Raw genomic sequence first — 18822 nt, 5'->3', positions numbered from 1 at the left:
CCTTGCACACAGCTGACCTAGGTTCGATTTCCAGGATCCCATATAGTCCCCTGAGCACCGCCAGGAGAAATTCCTGAGTGCATGAACCAGGAGTAACTCCTGTGCATTGCCGGGTGTGACCCAAAATGCAAAAAAAAAAAAAAAAATTATTTGCTGAAACTGATAATCTTTTTTTGGGGGGGGGGGCACACCTAGCAGTGCTCAGGGGCCACTACTGACTTTGTTCAGGGGTCACGCCTGGTGGTACTGGGATTCGAACATGGGGCTCATCACCATAACCAATGTATTATCTTCCCGGCCCTGAAACATTATCTTTAGTAAAACCATACAATAACTGGGATAGTAAATCCTATGATTTCCATAGCCAAACTTAGTTTATAAAAAGTGAAATCACCAAATCCTTTCCTGGCTTCCCCAGATAGCCAGCTGATTCCCTGGAGATCCAAAGCTAATTCTGGGCTTGGATGCAAGGATGGTGTCTTCTCTAATTTGATGGAGTCTGCATAAATCTTAAGCTATGTGAGTCTCTCTGCAGTGAGACTGCTTGCTGAGGATGGAGACTATGTCTGAATTTCCTTTTCTCTGGCTTTGTCAGGGTCACCTACTATCCAATACACAGAGAATATGTGCTCAGAAGTGAAAACCTCCCCAGACCAGGTCAAAAGGGCAGAAAATGAAGTACAAAGTTTCAGTATCTCAAGTTGTCTTTTTATCAAACTCCATTTCTCATGTCCCTTTATTTCATTATGGCCATTAAAACAAAACAGAAAGATTTAATAGACAAATGTTTATAAAATGCCTGTTAGCCTCTACACAGTCAAACCACAGACATTCCTTTGTCTCAGAACCAGGGTCACCAATTCTCCTAGCTAACCATATTCACTCAGGCAGCCGAGCACCTGCCACGTGCCTGGGCTCAAGGCTCGTAAACTAGCAGAAAGTGAGCTATGAGTAGAGAAAGAAAGGAAGAGCTTTAGAGAAGAACAAGAAGCTTTAGCTTTGATTTAGTGATATCTTTGGGATGTGTCCAGACAACCTGACAAGGGGATTCTATATTATTCATAATTCCGTTCTCTACTGTGCCTAGTGGGCTGGAGCGATAGCACAGTGGGCGGGGCATTTGCCTTTCACGCAGCCAACACGGCCGACTCAAGTTCGATTCCTTCCCCCCTCTCGGAGAGCCTGGCAAGCTACCGAGAGTATCTCACCTGCATGGCAAAGCCTGGCAAGCTACCCGTTATGTATTCAATATGCCAAACACAGTAACAACAAAGTCTCAAAATGGAGATGTTACTGGGCCCGCTTGAGCAAATCGATGAACAACAAGAGGACTGTGCCTAGTACAGAGGCTTGGGTATAGCAGGGATGTAACCAACTTAAGTCCTGGTGCCTCCCACACGTTTCTGTTGTGAGTAAAAGAGAGGCAAGGAGGACAGCCACCACCAAGAAGTCATCCCAACAGAACCAGAACTGTAAAATGGGGCTGTTGTGAAATGGGGGTGTGTCTCACCAGAAGGCCCTAGGTTTGAACCCTGTTGCCACAGAAAGTATTTTTTTAAATAAAAAATAAAATGAGGTTGTTGCTGCTTTAGATAAGTCTGGGCCTAAATACAACGATGGGGAGATGGGTTAGGATACTCCTGTTGCCCGTCTGTGCTCTGGGAGAACCTGGGAGACTCAGGAGGGGAGAGGACAGTGTTAGTGCAGTACCTCAGGATATGGACGGCTCGTTCATAGGAGAGGTCTTCAGCAGGTTCATCATTCATCTGCAGGATCTGATCCCCAGGGAAAAGCTTGCCATGGGCGGAGCCTCCTATTGCAGAGAAAAGAAGTAACTGGTTCTGGTGCCCACAGAGGGGTGTGGTGGGGAGAAGACCCCACGTGTCACCAAGGCAGGCCTGAGAGACTGCCTGACCCTGTCTCCAAGACCTTGGCTCACTTTCGCCCCTGGATGGCATTGGGCTTAGGCTAGCTCAGTATCTGCTCAGTATTTACCCAATCCCTCTACAGGCTGTCAGGAGATGGTCCTGGGAGAGGCTTGCAGTTATCCCTGAATCAAGATAACTACCCGATGAGAGCAGTCTTCTACACGGGTCTCAAAAAGACTTTGTGTGTGTGTAGGTGAAATTATTAGATATTTAACTATTCCCAGATCTAACATCAGTCGATAGGTGAAGTATGAAAACACACACAAAATGTTCCTAGCCTGCTTCTCTTCACCCTGATATTTTTTCAAAGACTCAAGTGAAAACAAATCAATAGTTCCTATTACTGTCTGATCAGAAATTCTCCCTGGCACAGAGTAAGTGGGGTACAAAGAGGAGGATCTGCCGATTCTGACACTGTCCTCTGAGACTGGCCAGGGAGCCTGTGCTGAGAGAGTGGGAGCCTGGGTGCAGAATCGCAAGGCCTCTTGGAGGATCCCTCCCTTCCAGCACCTAAAGAAGGAGCAAAGTTTGGCAGAATGTCGTTAGGATTAGGAATCCCTTTCTAATGTCTGGGGGTAGCTTTTTCCTGCATTATATGAAGAGAACAATGGGAAGAGAACCAGGGCTACTTCCCCGCACATCCCAACACACACACAGAAGCCAAGTCCTCTCTTGATTTCCAAGTGGCCCCTACCTGCGGTGACAGCCAGCACTGTGAGGGGAAGGCTCTCAGAAATGTGGAATCCGTAGTCCTGAAGGAGAGCATCTTTGTCTATTTTTACTGTGTGTTTCACAGGAGCAAGAGTCTGAACTGGGATCCCGGGAGGCCCATCAGCTGCAGCAACCTTAGCCCTGGAAGAGAAAGAGGATATGAAAAAGAAAAAGAAATCTAGTTAGTTGCCACAATCTGGATTATCCATAGCATCCTGAAGAAAGAATAAGCAGAGCTGAGCTGGGTGTCCTCTTGTGGAAAACAAAGCACAAACTTCTGTAAAGAAAGCAACAAGGAGAGCAGCTCTATGGCATTTCTATGAACTTTCTTTCAAAGCAGCATTTTTAGCCTTGGGACCCCCAGAGGCCTCTAAGATATTCCATGGAGGCCACAAGTGAAAAAAAGCATAAATGAGTGGGCAGGACAGGGACAGGAGGCCCAGGAGGGAAACAAGGTCAGAAGAGTGCGTGGGTGGGGCATGACAGAACACAAAGATTGAGAAACAGTGTTCTAAAAGAGGAGTAATGAAGTGGGATGGACATTGCAAGAAGGTGCGGGGGGGGGGCAGTTATAATTTGTTGGGTAGAGGATAAGCCATTGGAATGATTTTTTTATCTTTAAATCAGAAATAGTTTGTGCATCACGAATGCATTTGCTCCCTGGAAGGGCAGTATTAGTATGGTATATAAACACAGCCTGGATCAGACACAGAGAGTCACTACTGCTGAGTGGGCACATGCTTAGATGGATGCAGGCATGGGTAAATGCATAGGTGGGTGGGTGGATAGATGGATGGATGGGTGAATGAATGAATGGAAGAAAGGAAGTAAGGATCGATGGATGAATGGATAAATATGAGGATGGATGGATGGGTGGATGGATGGATGGATGGATGACTCTAATGGTGCTTGAGTATATGGAGAGATAGATAAGTATATAAGTGTATGGATGAATGGACAGATACTTCAGGCAGGAGGCACTGCTTGAACAGAGGTGTAGATGAAAAAAAACATTACTATGAACAGAAGGGGAAGTTGTTCATTCTGAATGTCAGATGATGAGCAATTTTATGAAGGTAGTGTTTCTTTGGTGAGATTTTTGCTGAATTTATGATGAATATCACATTCCTTTCAAGTTTCTAGTTGTGACAGTTTCAATGTGAAATCCCAAATAAGAAGGACAGCTTCCGTATCAAATATATTTTTAAATGCATCTTCTAAAAGCAGGTGAGATGAAAGTTGTATATTCTATCTCTCAAAATCAGCAAAGCACAAGCTGTTTATCATTTGCCAGTGGCAAGTGATATTTTTTTTTCTTCCCTCTAAGAGTCAGCGGTTCTTTCTGCGGAAGGTGAAATCATGAAGGGATGAGGTGTGTATTGTTACAAACAACAGAAATGCAGAGCAGTAACAGCTCCCCAGGGCTCTGCAGTTAAAGTCTATCATTTATTCTTATCCATTTACCAAACACCGTCAGGAACTCTGCCTAATGCAATAGGATCTCACTTATCTAAAAATCACATCTCTGTCATTTGTGATGATCTCAAATTTCAACAAAGATCAGGAAATATGAAACACTGTCTCTTGGAGCCTAAATGCATGTGAAACGTCCAAGAACAAAGTCTCACACACATTATCCTGCAAGGAGTTCCTTAGACCCTGACTTTGAGCCAGTTCAGGATGTCTGCACAGTCACTCACTCGCAAGCTTAGAAGATACATTTCTTTTAGTTTTTTTTTTTGGGGGGGGGGGGTTGTTTATTTTTATCTTTTTTCATCACACCCAGCGATGCTCAGGGGTTACTCCTGGCTCTGCACTCAGGAATTACTCCTGGCAGTACTTGGGGAACCATATGAGATGCTGGGGATCGAACCCTTGCAAGGTCGCATGCAAGGCAAATGCCCTACCTACCCTCTGTACTATGGCTCCTGCCCAAGACTTTTTTTAGGTAAATACACAGGTAATACCAAGAACTTTCAGCAGGTAATTCTAACAAGGAAAAAAATAAGAAAAACTGAAAACTTAAACTGAGTTAAAACTCATACCCACAACTGATTATTTTAATGAATACACTCATTTCATAGAGTGAGGAACTGAATCTCACTAGGGCCCACATACACAGCATGCACTCTACCACTGAGCCATACCATAGACCCTTCTGACTTAAAAAACAAAAACAAACAAGAAAAAAATAAAAACCTTTAAGGGCCAGAGTGATGGTCCAGTGAGTAGGGTACTTGCCTTGCATGCAGCCAACCTGGGTTCAGTACCTGGAATCCTATATGGTCCTCTGAGCACTGTCAAGACTGAATGCAGAGACAGGAGTAACCCCTGAGCATTGATAGGTGTGATCCCCAAACCAAAACAAACAAACACAAAATCTTTAAAGTTACAATGGCCTCCTCTAAATAGAATAAACAGTGTAATACACTGATAGCAAAAAAAAAAGAAAAGAAAAGAAAATCAACTTATGAGTTGCTTTGAAAGAGCAACACTCTAGACTTTTAATGCTGAAGGAGAAACATTGTGAGAGCTATCAGAGGGAGAAGACTAGTTCAAGGGAAAAGCAAAGGCAACAGAAAAGTACTGTTTTGAAAATAAAATAAAAGTACCATTTTAAAATAAAATGGTGATATACTCCAAAAATGATAAAGGAAATTTCTGGGGCTAACAAAATAAGTTTAGTGATATTGTGGGATGGAAGGAAAGCATAAAGCAGGTTCCCTGAAGCACTCAATAGTTCATTAAAATAAGATTAGTTGAGTGTATGTTAGGTGCTAGGCATTCTTAATTAGCTCACACAATTAAGGAAGATACAATAATCAGGTGAGACTTACACCATGGTTGGAAGACTTACTGAAAATAAAAAGACCCAAGAAAAAATATAAATAAATGTGATCTAGATAAAAAAAAATTCTTCAGGTTAAAAACAAATGCTGGTAAGTTGATTATGGGAATAGAAGCAGTAATAACATTACTACATTAATGGTATTTACTGAGCATCAGCTATGCCTCAAGGAGTAAGCTAACTTATTTTCATGGCTGGCTCACTGAACCCTCATGACCAACTTGGGAGGTGAATGTGGTTATTACCCCTATTGCTAGCCCTATCCTATCTGACAAGAAGTCCAGATCTTGCTTGGAGCCTTTAATAAGTGAGTCACATAGCTGAAGGTGAGGGTTCCAACTAATGCTACTTTCTTCCGTAGGTTCTGGGACACAATCTATGAGCAGTACTGCATAAAAGGAATACTAATTCCATGCAAGGCAAGACACATACACAAATAGAGTTTCCTAATAGCTACACAGTAAAAAGAAAAGGAAATAAAGATTTCTAACCATTATGGAGTTTCATTATGAGGTGATGAAAATCTTGTGAATGTCAAAGTCAAGGAACTGTATATTTGATGTGGATGAATTATGTGAGATATGTTGTATTTCAATAAAGTGACTGAAAATAAGTCAATTAAAAATATTCTAGGTAGGGGAGGATGAAAGCTTACAATACAAATAAACATATGAAGAAAACATGCTTTAATGCTCCAAGTAAGTAAGTAAACTGCAAATTTATGCATAAAGAAATAAATTGGTAAAATATTCACCTGTGTGAACTGAAGAATCACATTTTTCTTATTAGTTTTTGGGCCACACCTGGCTGTGCTCTGGGCTTACTCCTGGCTTTGTGCTAAAGGGTCATTCCTGCCCGACTCAGGGACCATATGGGCTGCCAGGGATCGAACCCAGGTTGGTCTTATCCAAGGCAAGCATTCCACCTTGTACTATTGCTTCAGTCTGAAAAAATCACAATTGTAAGGGCTACAGAATGTTGTTACATGTCTACTAAAGCACCAACTATAAATAAAACAAGAAAGTCCAACATGGATGGGATTTAAGGCTGGCAATTAAGACTGACCATATAAAGTGGCTACTTAATCTCTCTGGAATGTAGCTTCATAAACAAACTGTGGGTTACTATTCCATGTGGGATCTCATAGTATTGAGGCTAAGGTACTACTTACTTGCCTTGCACAAGGATCACCTGAGGGGTTCAATCCCCAGCAAGCAAGGTCCTCCAAGCAAGACCAGGGGTCACTCCTGAGCATTGATTCAGGAGTAAGCCCCTGAGCACTGTCAGGTGTGTCCCAATCTACTCTCTCTCAATAAATTTTAAAAATTAAATATACGTAATAAAATGGCTTATTTAAAAATAAGTAAATAAAATAAATTTCTTATAAGAAGGGGCCTAGGGACAGGTGGAATGACATTAACATTGGTGGCAGCATCAAATAGTAATGCCCTCTGTCTAAAACATTACTATTAATGGTATTGTAAATCATCATATCTAAATTTAAAAAATTAAATCATTTTAATGACTTAATTGGTAAATTTTGTAATCCTAGTTTACATGTTTATATACCCAAGGTCAAGTAAAAATGTTTTCGATGAAAAGGGGTAATGGGTGGGAAAAGTTTAAGAAACTTTACTCTAGAAAATAACCCAGGGAAATGATTATGAATTTAAACTTTAATGCTTTTCTTCAACTTTCTGTTCCCACTTTGACTTTTAAGTAATAAATCCAAACAAAACACCTAATATTATTTGTTATCCATTTACCTATCTCTATCTCTGTATTGTCTAGGCCTGAAGTCCTAGACCAAAGTATAAGCTCAAAATGCTTTGGCTCGTAAAAATTCAAAAATATTTATTTTATTCAAAATATTATTTATTCTTTATTTAGAACAGTAGAAAAACCTGAAACAACCTAACAGATAATAGGTAAATCAAGCATGGTGAATTACCGAAGACTGTATTTCAATGAAGGATAACCAGTCTGTAAACTTGAGACATAAACGAAAATGCAGCTTAGAAAACTAATCCCCCTTCCTAAGAGTGAGCTTTGAATATCCACTCCCCACACCTGCCCAACACACACAAGATAAGTCAGACTCTCATCCTTATCCTCATGTTCTTAATTTTCTGCTCTCTGGCACTGGTCAACACGCACACCCACTTCTCTTCACGTCAGACACTCTCACTTGCTGTACTATCGTGACCACCAGGCCTCCCTGCAGGCAGCTAACCTAGCAGAAAAAATGGGAGGCCCAGTCTAGACTGAGCTCGAGTGCCAACTCTTTCAAAAAGCCTCCTGAATTTTTAGCAAGATGCAAATTCTTCACCTCTGAGTTCTGGTCCTCTCTGGCCCCAAGCACCTCAATCTTTATTGATAATGATCTAATTCAACAAGTTACTCTAATAGGCTATAAATTCACTGAACACAAGAACCACCTTCTGTCCACTGCTGCATTTCTCCCAGCACCGAGTAAAGATCTGTGCCCACATCTCTGGCTGTTAAGTGAATATCAGAGTGAAATATAATACCTAGAATGCATGCAGCAAGAGAGCATCTCTAAGATGACAGCATGAGGTGAATATAAAGATATATGAAACTACTAATAAGTAGCATATTATTTGGATACAGACACCAGTCCTAGTCATTTTCCTCTAAGGTGCCTCATTTTATACAAAGCTTAGCCCTAAAGACTTCCATCCTGATTAGGACTCATCTTGCTCCATGAACCAGGGCTTGGGAAATGGTATCCTGAGAATGGTGTTCCAATGCCTACAAGTGAACCTTGACTTTATGCTGCTCTCTCTAATACACCATCAGTCACAAGACCAAGGCTCTCTATAGATGTTTATTTCTCTCTGTCCCTATGGCCACCATTCTATTTCAGGCCCCCAATACCTGTCTGGCAGATAGATTTCATCAATAGTCTTCCACCACCTCTCTATTGTGTGTGTGTGTGTGTGTGTGTGGTGGGGGAGGTCACATCTGTGTGTGTGGGGGAGGGGGGAGGAGAGTTACACCTGACAGTGCTTCAGGCTTAATCCCAGATCTGTGCTCAGGAATCACTCCAACAAGGTTGGAACTATATGGGGTGACGGAGATTGAATCCAGGTTGGTCATGTACAAGGCAAACACCCTTTCCACTATGCTATCTCTCCAGCCCCAGTCTCTCTATTTTTTATTCTTGTCCTGCTTGAATGAGTTTCTATCAAAATTCCAGGTTAATTTATGAATATCACCCTGCTTAGGGGACTCCCCTGAGTACATGGCTAATCCAAAAAACTTAACTTGGCTTAACAGGGTCCTTGCCTATGACTGTAGTCGCTATGATCACACCATTCATTCTCTCAAAATTTTTGTTCAACCAAACTAATCTTTTCAAAGTTTCTCAGGTACACTGACCTGTTCACAAATCCTCTCCTTCCCTTATCTCCAACACATCATGTAGGAGATTTCCCCTTACATACCTGACCAGATCTTCTTGACTCCTACTCTGCCTTTGATCTGAGCAGAAATATACCCCCTTCCTCTAGCAAACATTCCCATGCTTTAAAAATGTAAAATCCATATGTAATGACCAGTGTGAAATCTTTTATCCTGTCTTGACTTACAGTTCACAGCGAAAACTATACACTCTCTTGTTCCATGTGCCAAAGACAGTGCTAGGCTCTGAATTGAGGGAGGCTGAAGTGATACTGAAGGGGATAAGGTGTTTGCCGTGCATGTGGCAGTCCTCAGTTTGATCCCTGGCACTGTATATTGTCCCTTGAACACCTCCAGGAGTGAGCCCTGAACACAGAGCTAGGAGTAAGCCTGAGCACAGCCGGGTATTGCTGCAAAACCAGTGAAAGACTAAATATTTGGGGAACCAAAGAAAATGAAATCTGTATCACAAGTTTCAAAAATAATTTGTTTTGATACTTTTCAGACAGGTAGGCTTTGTGGTTACTGACTTTTTTAGTTGGAAGAATACATGCCTTGACAATGAGACAGTGAGTCCCATTGAGGTGAATAATCCCTCACAGTGTTGGAAGCTTTGCTCCAAAGTCTGGATTTGACATTTTCACCAAAGGCCACACACAGCTTTTGTTTTCAAAGGGATTGCTTAAGAACAAGAGGATGCAGAGGCTTCTCCTCACAAGGAATGTTCAATATTTGACAGTGATTTGACGAAAATCATCTCTGAGGCATAACTTCCTTTGAAGTATCTTCTAAATATCAAACTGAGCCCCAATAATCTAAAAATCTGCATGTGCTGCTTCTGTAATGCTTCTGAACCATAAATCTAAGGTCATTCCTATGACTTTACTTTGGTAAAGACCTGTGGTTATGCTAACATACTTCCTATCAAATAACTGGATAAAGCCTCTAATTAAAAAAAAAGTTTCACTCATTATGAAAATAGTCCTGTATAAATAGTTCTTTATTTTATTGATAATAAATTCACATTTAGCTGATCAATAACACTGAAAAGGAAAAATGCCAGATGAAAATAGCTTCTACTTCAAATTTCTGGGTTCTTTTTTAATAAGTTCTCTGACATGTTGAGAAATTAAATTTACCTTTCTCCTATAACAATAAAGAATTCACCTTTGAGTTCCAGTAGGATGTGAAGAAACTATTTTTGATTCCATGTTTAAACACCCCATTATTTCCGGCTTGAGTGATTTTATAAGCTAGGTTTGGTATAAGCTAGGTTTTTAATCTAACACTTTTATAAAAAAAGCAGAAATGGAGGCAGTAGCACAAAGAAATTTAGCAAGTGGTCATAGTCACAGGACAATGTGACGGTGACATACTCAGTGAAGATACCATGAGTATGAAGGGCTAAAGGAAGAAAATCTGTTTTTATATTTAGAAATATGATTTTTAAAGATCCAAAACTTGGTACTTTAAAAACCATATTTCTAGATTATTGAAACATAATGATCTAGAAATTCTATCTAGTATTAGATTTGTCAAATAGGCTCATCACTTTAATTAATAAATTTATGGTTGTAGTAAACAAACAAATTTGGAAAGCATGAAGAAGCAACATAGTGACTTCTGACGATTAGATGCCATGAAGCATGTATTTATAATAGTAAGAAGGTTCAAGGTAAATTAAAATTTTAAGCCCTGATGGTAAATTGCAAACACCTAGAAGTCATTGTGGTACATGATTAAACTCATGTTTCTTGAAATCTTTCTCTATACAATTAACATTTCCTGATTAAGGATAAAAGAAGTCAGTAAATTTTATGTTGAACTGTCTTAACAGAATTATCATTCTAAAGTTCACCTGAAAGAAAGGTTTGGTAAGAATTTTTTAAAAAACCATAAAAACAGAAAACAAGGAATAATCATAGATAATAAATGTTAGTAATCTAAGCACAGCTGTGTCAAAGACATAGGAATCTCATATATGTTTAAAAGAGGGGTAGAGAATAAGCTAAGCAGGAGAGACCTCTCATAATGGTGATTGTTAACAGGGTTCCAAACAACTACTTACTATTTTGGAAAAAAAACAAACTAGATCTGCATTTCATAACCTCTGCTAAAATAAACTCCATATTTATTTAATAGCTATTAAATAACTATTAATATTTAAAAACTCTCAAATTGAATTTGAAATTATTTAAGTGACTTAAATAAATTATTGAGTAAGGATTTTTATTTGGGGGGCAGAAGCTCCCCAGCAGGGTTTAGGGGTCCCAGGTCCACAGTGGCAATACTAGTAGGGAGGTATGCGATACCAGGGATTGAACTTAGGGTCTCACACAGACACTCCACGCCTTTGAGCTATTTCCTGGACTACTGAGTGAGGAATTTTCTAAGCTTCGATGCAGCCAAATCACTTGCCATTCAACTGCAGAAAAAAACTAAAAAGAATACTATTTAACTACATTTAAAAAAATAAAACACCAGGAGATATTTTCAGGAGAAAAAAAAATTGTATAATCAAGTAGAAAAGTATATTAGAATAAGTTTTTCTCAGTTTATCACTTCTGTAGTTATCCAAATATGCTAAGAAGACAGCTATTTCAGAGCAGAAAGATTAAAACTTAGGATGATGTAATGTCACTAAGATGTAGGTTTTATTAAGTGCTTTATATTTTTTACACAGAAACTCGAAACATGTCACAGAGACCATTTGGTGCCTGGTTTTATCCTAAGAGCTTGAACTTAAACAAAATCTTAATAATAGTTTAAAAGGTCATTTCATTCTTCCTGAAAGAGCACTAGCACTGCAAATGCTATTTTCTTATTGGAATGTAGTATCAAGTCATGAGAGGAGTTACCTACAACACTCCAGAATATTTCTGCATTCCTATAAACCAGTTTCACTAAGTTTATGCTCACACCCTACTAAGCTTAAGCTTACCCAAGCACAGATGCTTATTCAGACTGAGTGCTGCTATCCATATTTGACTAACTGTAGTAACCACTGAAACTTATTTTTAAAATTAAGAAATCAAAGACATGCTGAAAATGGACACCCCTCTCCAAGAGAATGTCTATTTGAAAATGCATTATACAAGTTCAATTAAAAATAATAATACTAAGTATGATTTTAAAAAAAAATAAAAAGGGGCTGGAGAGATAGCACAGTGGGAAGGGCGTTTGCCTTGCATGAGGCTGACCCGGGCTCAATTCCCAGCATTCCATATGATCCCCTGAGCACCACCAGGAGTAATTATTAAGTGTATGAGCCAGGAGTAACCACTGTATAATACCAGATATGACACAAAAAGCAAAAAAAGAAAAGAAAGAAAAGGCATTATATGTCTCTATCACTGGGGCCAGAGAGACAGTACATTAGGTAGGGCACTTACCTTGTTTGTGAGCAATAACCAATGTTTGATCTACAGCATCCCAAATGGTCCCCCAAGCACCTCCAGGAGTAATTCCTGAGTGCAGAGTCAAGAGTAACCCCTGAGTATCGCTGGGTGTGGCTCAACCACAAGCCCCCCCCCCAAAAAAAAAAACTCTAACACTGCCCCTGGATCATTAAAGTTATCAATTTGTTTAGTAATATTTTGAAATTAAATTGGATTTTTTAAAAAGCAAACCTTTCTTTATAAAAGAAATCATTTTAGCCACATTTCTTTTTACAAAGCAATAGAAACTACTTTTTTTTTTTAAAAAAAATGATTTCCTCCTAGATGATTCACTTAGAATTTATCAGAGATAAAGTTCAAATTAAAAATTGGGGAAGAGGGGTGAAGCAAAAGAAGAGTGGGTAGGACAGTCACCTCACATGCAGCTAACTGGAATTGATCCCCAACATCCCATATGGTCCCTCAAGCCTGCCAGGAGTGCAGAGCCTGGAGCAACACCAGGTGTGTTTCAAAGTCCAAAAAAATTTTTATTTTAAATTTTAGGCACCATGATTTACAATACTGTTAATGATAGGGTTTTATACATACAAAGTTCTAACACCACACCTGTGCCAGAGTTGAACTTTTATGAAAGAAATGACAATTACAAATGAGTATGAATGGCTGAAATGAATCAAAGCTTTTATTTTTATGTTTTATGTTTTGGGTTTGGGGTCACACCCAGCACATTCAGATGTTATTTTTCTGGTCTGTGCTCAGAAGAGACCCTGGCAGTGCTCAGGGGGAACCACATGTGGTGCCAGGAATTCAAGCTGGGGTCCGCAGGACACAAGGCAAGAGCCTAAATCCCTGTAATATCTCTGGCCTAGCAAAGATCCGTTGTTTTTAAACACTCCGCCTACCAATAGAGTTGCTTATATATGTATCTAAAGATACATAACTATAGATGAGCTTCCATGTCTGCTGGTTACCTTTTTGATCTTAGAAAACAATTCAATGAACTTTTTATTTTTTTAATTTATTGTCCTGGTTATCAGATAACTCAGAGATAATGCTAGCACTCAACTGGCAAATCCCTATGCGTAATTGCTTTGCTATTTATTGGTATCACTTCTAAACTTAGTTTAATTTTCCAGATGTTTTGAAACTGTCAGCCCTCAACATTTGCGGGGGAGGAAGCTAGAGGTACAATTAAAATATATTTTAGTAAGTAAGATAGTTCCCTTGTGAAAGCCCTTCCATCAGTAACAATGTATTGAACATTTACTACCTGCAGGGCCTTCTTCCAGCCTTGAGGCTATCTGGTAAAACAGGGTCACTGGTCTCATATAAGGTGGGAGAGTTGGAGGAGAAGAGTTGTCTGCTGATCAGGCAGGAGAGGAATCAGGGGAGAAATGGGTTCACTATTATGAAGTGTGACAAGGACTATGTTCCCTGGAGGAAAACAAAGTAGGAAATCCATGGTGTGAAGAAATCAGGAGAAAGGAGAGAATGTTGTGACGTAGGTCTTTAGGCCAGGGCCCGTCAATCAGGGGGGCTTGCAGGCTGTGATGCAATCGCGGGTGACCCCCGGAATAGTCTGGGGCGGGGTGCAGCCTGAGCTAAGCATGAGGGATAAGAGCAACTTGAATTTTGCTAAGTTCAGTCTAGCACTGGGGTTAGGAGTTGGCTGCAACAAGGGAGGGTGAGTGTGAAAATGTTCCTGTGGATTTGTCAGACAGAAAGACAGACAGACTGACAGACAGACATAGGATATGTAGGAAGGCGATCTGACGGGATCCACTGGCCAGTTGGCTGCAGAGTGTGAGGAAGGCAGAAACATGCAGAATAGTGCTCAGGTTTCTCGATGAAGAAACTGGGAGGTCATTGTTGGTGCCATTTGCTCTGCTCCAGGGATCCTGTTTTATGGAGCAGCATCCCCAGGACTGGGATTTGAAATATTAAGTAAGTGTCATGCCTGGTAATTTTTCAATCACTCGCAATCTGTGGAAACTCAGCCACCTCTAGGCTATAGGATAGAAGCGGCTAGTTTTCCAACCCACATAGAGCTGATGATCTAAAACTGATTTTCAGGGTCAGAGAGATAGTACAGAGGATGAGTTGCTTGTCTTGCACACAGCTGACTTGGAACTGATTCCTGACAGGAGTGATCCCAAAGTTGAGAACCAGGAGTAAGCTCTCAGCATCTACCCTCCACTCCAAAATAGTGGTTTTCAACCTTTTTATACCTGAAGACCAGAACAGAACTATGAACCAGCATTTGGAAATCTGTGATTTAGAAGAAAGAAAAGGGCTTTATCTCTGCTGTCTCTGTTCGTCTGTCTCTTTCTCTTTACTCTCTCCCTCTCTCCCTTCTCATCTTTACCTACATAAAACCATTTTACTTATTAAAAAACAAAAAAATTCCATATAAAAGTTGAACCATGCAACTTAACCTGTGTGTATTTCCATATAAATATGGGGATGTTTATAATCAAAACATATATTATAAAAAATAAAAGGAGAGAAAGAAGGAGAAGGGCGATGTTAAGTTACATTGAACACGCTCCACGCAGAGATGAATTCTGATTGTTTCATGTTTCAGGCGTTTCATGGACACCCACCATTTCAGGCAGACCCAACACTGCAGGTGGTTGTGAGACACAGTGAAGATGGGTGGACAGATCTGGCACAGGGTCTCAAGTGAAAAGGGGTGGGGGGCTGCTGATAGAAGGGGGATAATGAATGGCTGGCTCTAATTAGAGTATGATGTCAATGCAGACAGTCGTTCAGAACTGATAACAGAGAGTCTTAAATATCTAACCAAAAAGGCTTTAAACCCCCCTTCTAAGAAATGGGGATATTTGGGGCCTGGGAAGATTGCTCAAAAGGGTGAAGAGCATGCCTTGCACATCATGAATCTGACCCCCCAGAACTGCCAGGTTGGGCCCAACATTACCCGGCCAAAGAGGCATCACATCCAACCTATCATCCTTATCACATCCAAGCACCTCTTTGGATGCTCTCTCCACCTCCTCCAAAGAGAAACAGGGACCTGTCAAAGAGCGCTGAGCAGGCGATGGGGCAGTCAGAAAGAAATAATTTTCTGAGCCTTAGGTGCTTCCTCTGCAAAAGGGTACTAGTTCTACCAGCCTTATCTCACTGTAGCGTGCAAGGTCCAGGCACTTGGCTGTGGGGCAGCGTTACCCTGAGTAAGGCTTCCTGCTCGCACACAGAGCAGCTGTTTCTGGTTCCTTCAGAAGAATGTGTGTCTCCGTAAACACCTGACATGTGATATTTCATCTCTGTGGCAGGGGCCAGATGGGAAATCTGAGATGCAAAATGAACGTTTCAAAACAGAACATATTTTAAATTCTCTTGTAGCAGTCAAATCAGATCTGTATTTTATTTCATTTCATTTTGTTTAGCATGAAATAGGATGGCAAGAAAGGAACAGCTGCTGGAAACAAAGACAGAGAAGGGTGATAAACAGCAGATTGTCTGACCCTCACATCAAATATTCAGCCAAGAATGTGTGTGTGTGTGTGTGTGTGTGTGTGTGTGTGTGTGTGTGTGTGCACGCACGCATGCATGTGAGTCTGAGTCTCCATGTGGTGTGTTTGTCTTTGCCAGTGTAGTTTGATGCAAATGCATCTACATGTTGGGGAAGAGTTGAAAGGGGGACAAAGAGAAAAGACCTCCAGCCACGTAGCTGGTCTGTTTATGCTCCTCTCACCATATGGTGTAAGAAAAAAGCAAGCTGGAGTCAGAGATCCTAAGTCACTGCCAAGACTAGTAAAATATCCTCACACGGTGACACCAAACCTTTACCCAGAGAAATCTTTGCCAACCAGGAGCCTTACCTGGCCGAGCTGTCCCGGGAACGCCGAAGCCATCTCGCCACCATTTGTTCGATTCGGTGTGATTTTCGTGTCTGTAGTAAACTGCTCTCCAGCTCTTCCATTTACCTAAAAGGAAGACAATGGTTTTCTTTCTTCTTTCCTTCCTTCCTTTCTTCCTTCCTTCCTCCCTCCCTCCTTCCCTTTCCTTTCCCCTTCCTCCCTTCCTCCCTTCCTTCCCTTTCCCCTTCCTCCCTTCCTTCCCTTCCCTTCCTTCCTTCCTTCCTTCCTTCCTTCCTCCCTCCCTCCCTCCCTCCCTCCTTCTTAAAAGAAGACAGCCAAAGTATTTTGAAGAGGACCCTGAAAAATTGCTCAGATGCTTTCTGTACTTGCCCAGAAGCTGATCAAATGCCTAAGACTCACTTTAGTTCTGAAATGGACATAAACACATGCCCCACGGCCAGAGTGAACGGCATTAGCTCTCCTCCATCCTAAGGCAGCACTTCTCAACACGGGCATATGCCCCACCAACACCCCAGGGGGTCACAGGTGGAAGTCACATAGAAGGTGGGGTCATGGCATGAGATAGGGGGTCCAACCGATAGTATGGGGAGGAAGCCAAAGGAAAGAAAGCAGGTTGAAAAGGAGCCAGGGACGGAAACAGATTGAGAAACACTCTCCTAAGAAGTCGACTGTCTTGTGGTAAGCAGATTGGCTTAATATCTGATATGGCTAAGGAATAGGGAAGGAAACAGAAGAGGTTTCTCAAATGGGGATGGGGATGCACAGTCCAAAGACACCTTACTGTGTCATACTCGCCAGTGCTGCCCACCTCAGCAAGCACCTTGGGACAGTACAGCGCAGGCATGGCATGCACTAGGCACGTGCCATTACTCTGTGTGGCTCAGTACTGCTTCTTTGCACTGCATTCTATATTTCCGAATGGGCCATTCACTGGTATAATTCAAACACCAGACTGTAAGAAAGACAGTCGCTATGCATTTAAAAATATGGGGGCTGGAGGGATAGCGCAGCAGGTAGGTCACTTGCCTTGCATGTGGTTGACCTGGGGTTCGATCCCCAGCACCCCATAAGGTCCCCCTGATCCCTGCCAGGAGTGACCCCTGAGCACAGATCCAGGAGTAAGCCTTGAGCACCGCTGGGTGTGGCCCCAAACAAATAAAGAAGTTATCAGATTTGTGTATTGATAGATATTACCAATTTACAGGTTACCAAGTAGAAGTCTGTACTTGAGACAAAGGTTTCCTAAACCAACATTATTGATAATTTTCTAGCGGGTAGGGCATTTGTCTTGCACACAGCTGACCCAGGTTTGATTTCTCCATCCCTCTCGGAGAGCCCAGCAAACTACCAAGAGTATTCAGCCCGCATGGCAAAGCCTGGTAAGCTACCTGTGACGTATTCGATGTTCCAAAACAATAACAAGTCTCACAATGTAGATGTTACTGGTGCCCACTCAAGCAAATTGATGAACAATAGGAGGACAGTGACAGTGACGGTTTACTTTGCTTTTAGAAATACAGGCTTAGGGGTTAAGGGCTAAGGAGACAGCTCAGTGGTAGAGCATATGCTGGCATGTGCAAAGACCCGAGTTTGATTCTCAGCGCTGCACCACCAGATGTGATCCCAGAGGCCCCTGAACATTGCACAACAGGTCAGCTGAGGAAACAGGCCTGCAGGGCTGAGCATCACTGGGATGCTCCAGGGACCCTAAGAATTGCTTGGAGGCCTATAAAAAAACAGCTGTGATCTCAACTCACCAATTCAGTTTCACAACCTAAAATATGATGACACAAAACAAAACCTGACATGAGGAAAGAAATATGGACACAGAAATTGTGAAAAAGATGGACAGGTGGGAGAAATGGGTAAAGGGAATCAAAAGGTACAAATGTTCAATTATAAAATAAATAAGTCAGAGGTGCGAATTTACAGGCTGGGAACAACAATTTATCATATTGTATAGGCATGTTTGAAAATTGCTAAGAGCATAGATCTTAAAGTTTTCATCACAAGAAAACACTGCACTACATATGTGATGGTACTAGACTTAGTGACTTATTGATTAGATTTATTGGAACAACAATTTTGCAATATATACAGATTTTGAGTCATTGTTTGGTATACCTAAAATTAATATCATCTTACATGACAATTCTTTTGTTTGATTTTGGTTTTGCTTTTGTTTTAGGTCACACCTGGCAATGCTCTGGAATTACTTCTGGCTCTGCACTCAGGAATTACTCCTAGTGGTGCTGGGGACCACGTGGGATGCTGGAGATGAAACTCGGGTTGGCCGCATGCAAGGCAAACTCCCCATCCACTGCACTATGGCTCTGGCCCCTGCCAATTCTACTTTTAAAAAAATTATAAGAGATCATGTTGCTTACCACTACACAAACATGTTTGAAGATCTTGATGATATGGATGTTTTTCAAGGAAAATATAAACGATATAAGATGACCCAGAAGAGACAGAAAATCTAAAAAGAAGAATGCCATAAAAGAGAAGTCGTTAAAGTGCTACCTACGCACGCCCCAAAGTCCTAGATATAGAGAGCTGAAATGTGAATTCTCACATCTATAAAATGTAGTGCACCCATTAATGTTTTATTTTGGAATAACTGTAGATGTGGGAAAGGATACAGAGATAACAGAGAGCTCCATAGATGCTTC

The 18822-nt window shown here is 41.1% G+C and overlaps 1 protein-coding gene across 2 annotated transcripts in view; it reads right to left on the bottom strand.

Annotated features, from left to right (window-relative positions):
* Positions 1 to 18822, bottom strand: part of FRMPD1 (FERM and PDZ domain containing 1) — a 97118-nt gene that overhangs the window by 33931 nt on the left and 44365 nt on the right. The window contains exons 2-5 of one of the 2 annotated variants that reach the window (XM_056117117.1): positions 18538 to 18629; positions 16151 to 16255; positions 2623 to 2780; positions 1711 to 1813 (exon numbers count right to left, since the gene is read on the bottom strand). In XM_056117117.1, the coding sequence (XP_055973092.1) occupies positions 1711 to 1813; positions 2623 to 2780; positions 16151 to 16251 (362 nt within the window). In that variant the 5' untranslated portion in view covers positions 16252 to 16255; positions 18538 to 18629. The remainder of the gene's footprint in view (positions 1 to 1710; positions 1814 to 2622; positions 2781 to 16150; positions 16256 to 18537; positions 18630 to 18822) is intronic. The other variant, XM_056117116.1, reaches the window with a different exon arrangement.

The sequence above is a fragment of the Sorex fumeus genome, unplaced genomic scaffold (assembly GCF_029834395.1).
Source record: "Sorex fumeus unplaced genomic scaffold, SorFum_2.1 ptg000034l, whole genome shotgun sequence".
Taxonomy (NCBI): domain Eukaryota; kingdom Metazoa; phylum Chordata; class Mammalia; order Eulipotyphla; family Soricidae; genus Sorex; species Sorex fumeus.
The sequence above is the reverse complement of the archived record's forward strand: the minus strand, read 5'-3'. Positions and strand labels throughout refer to the sequence as shown.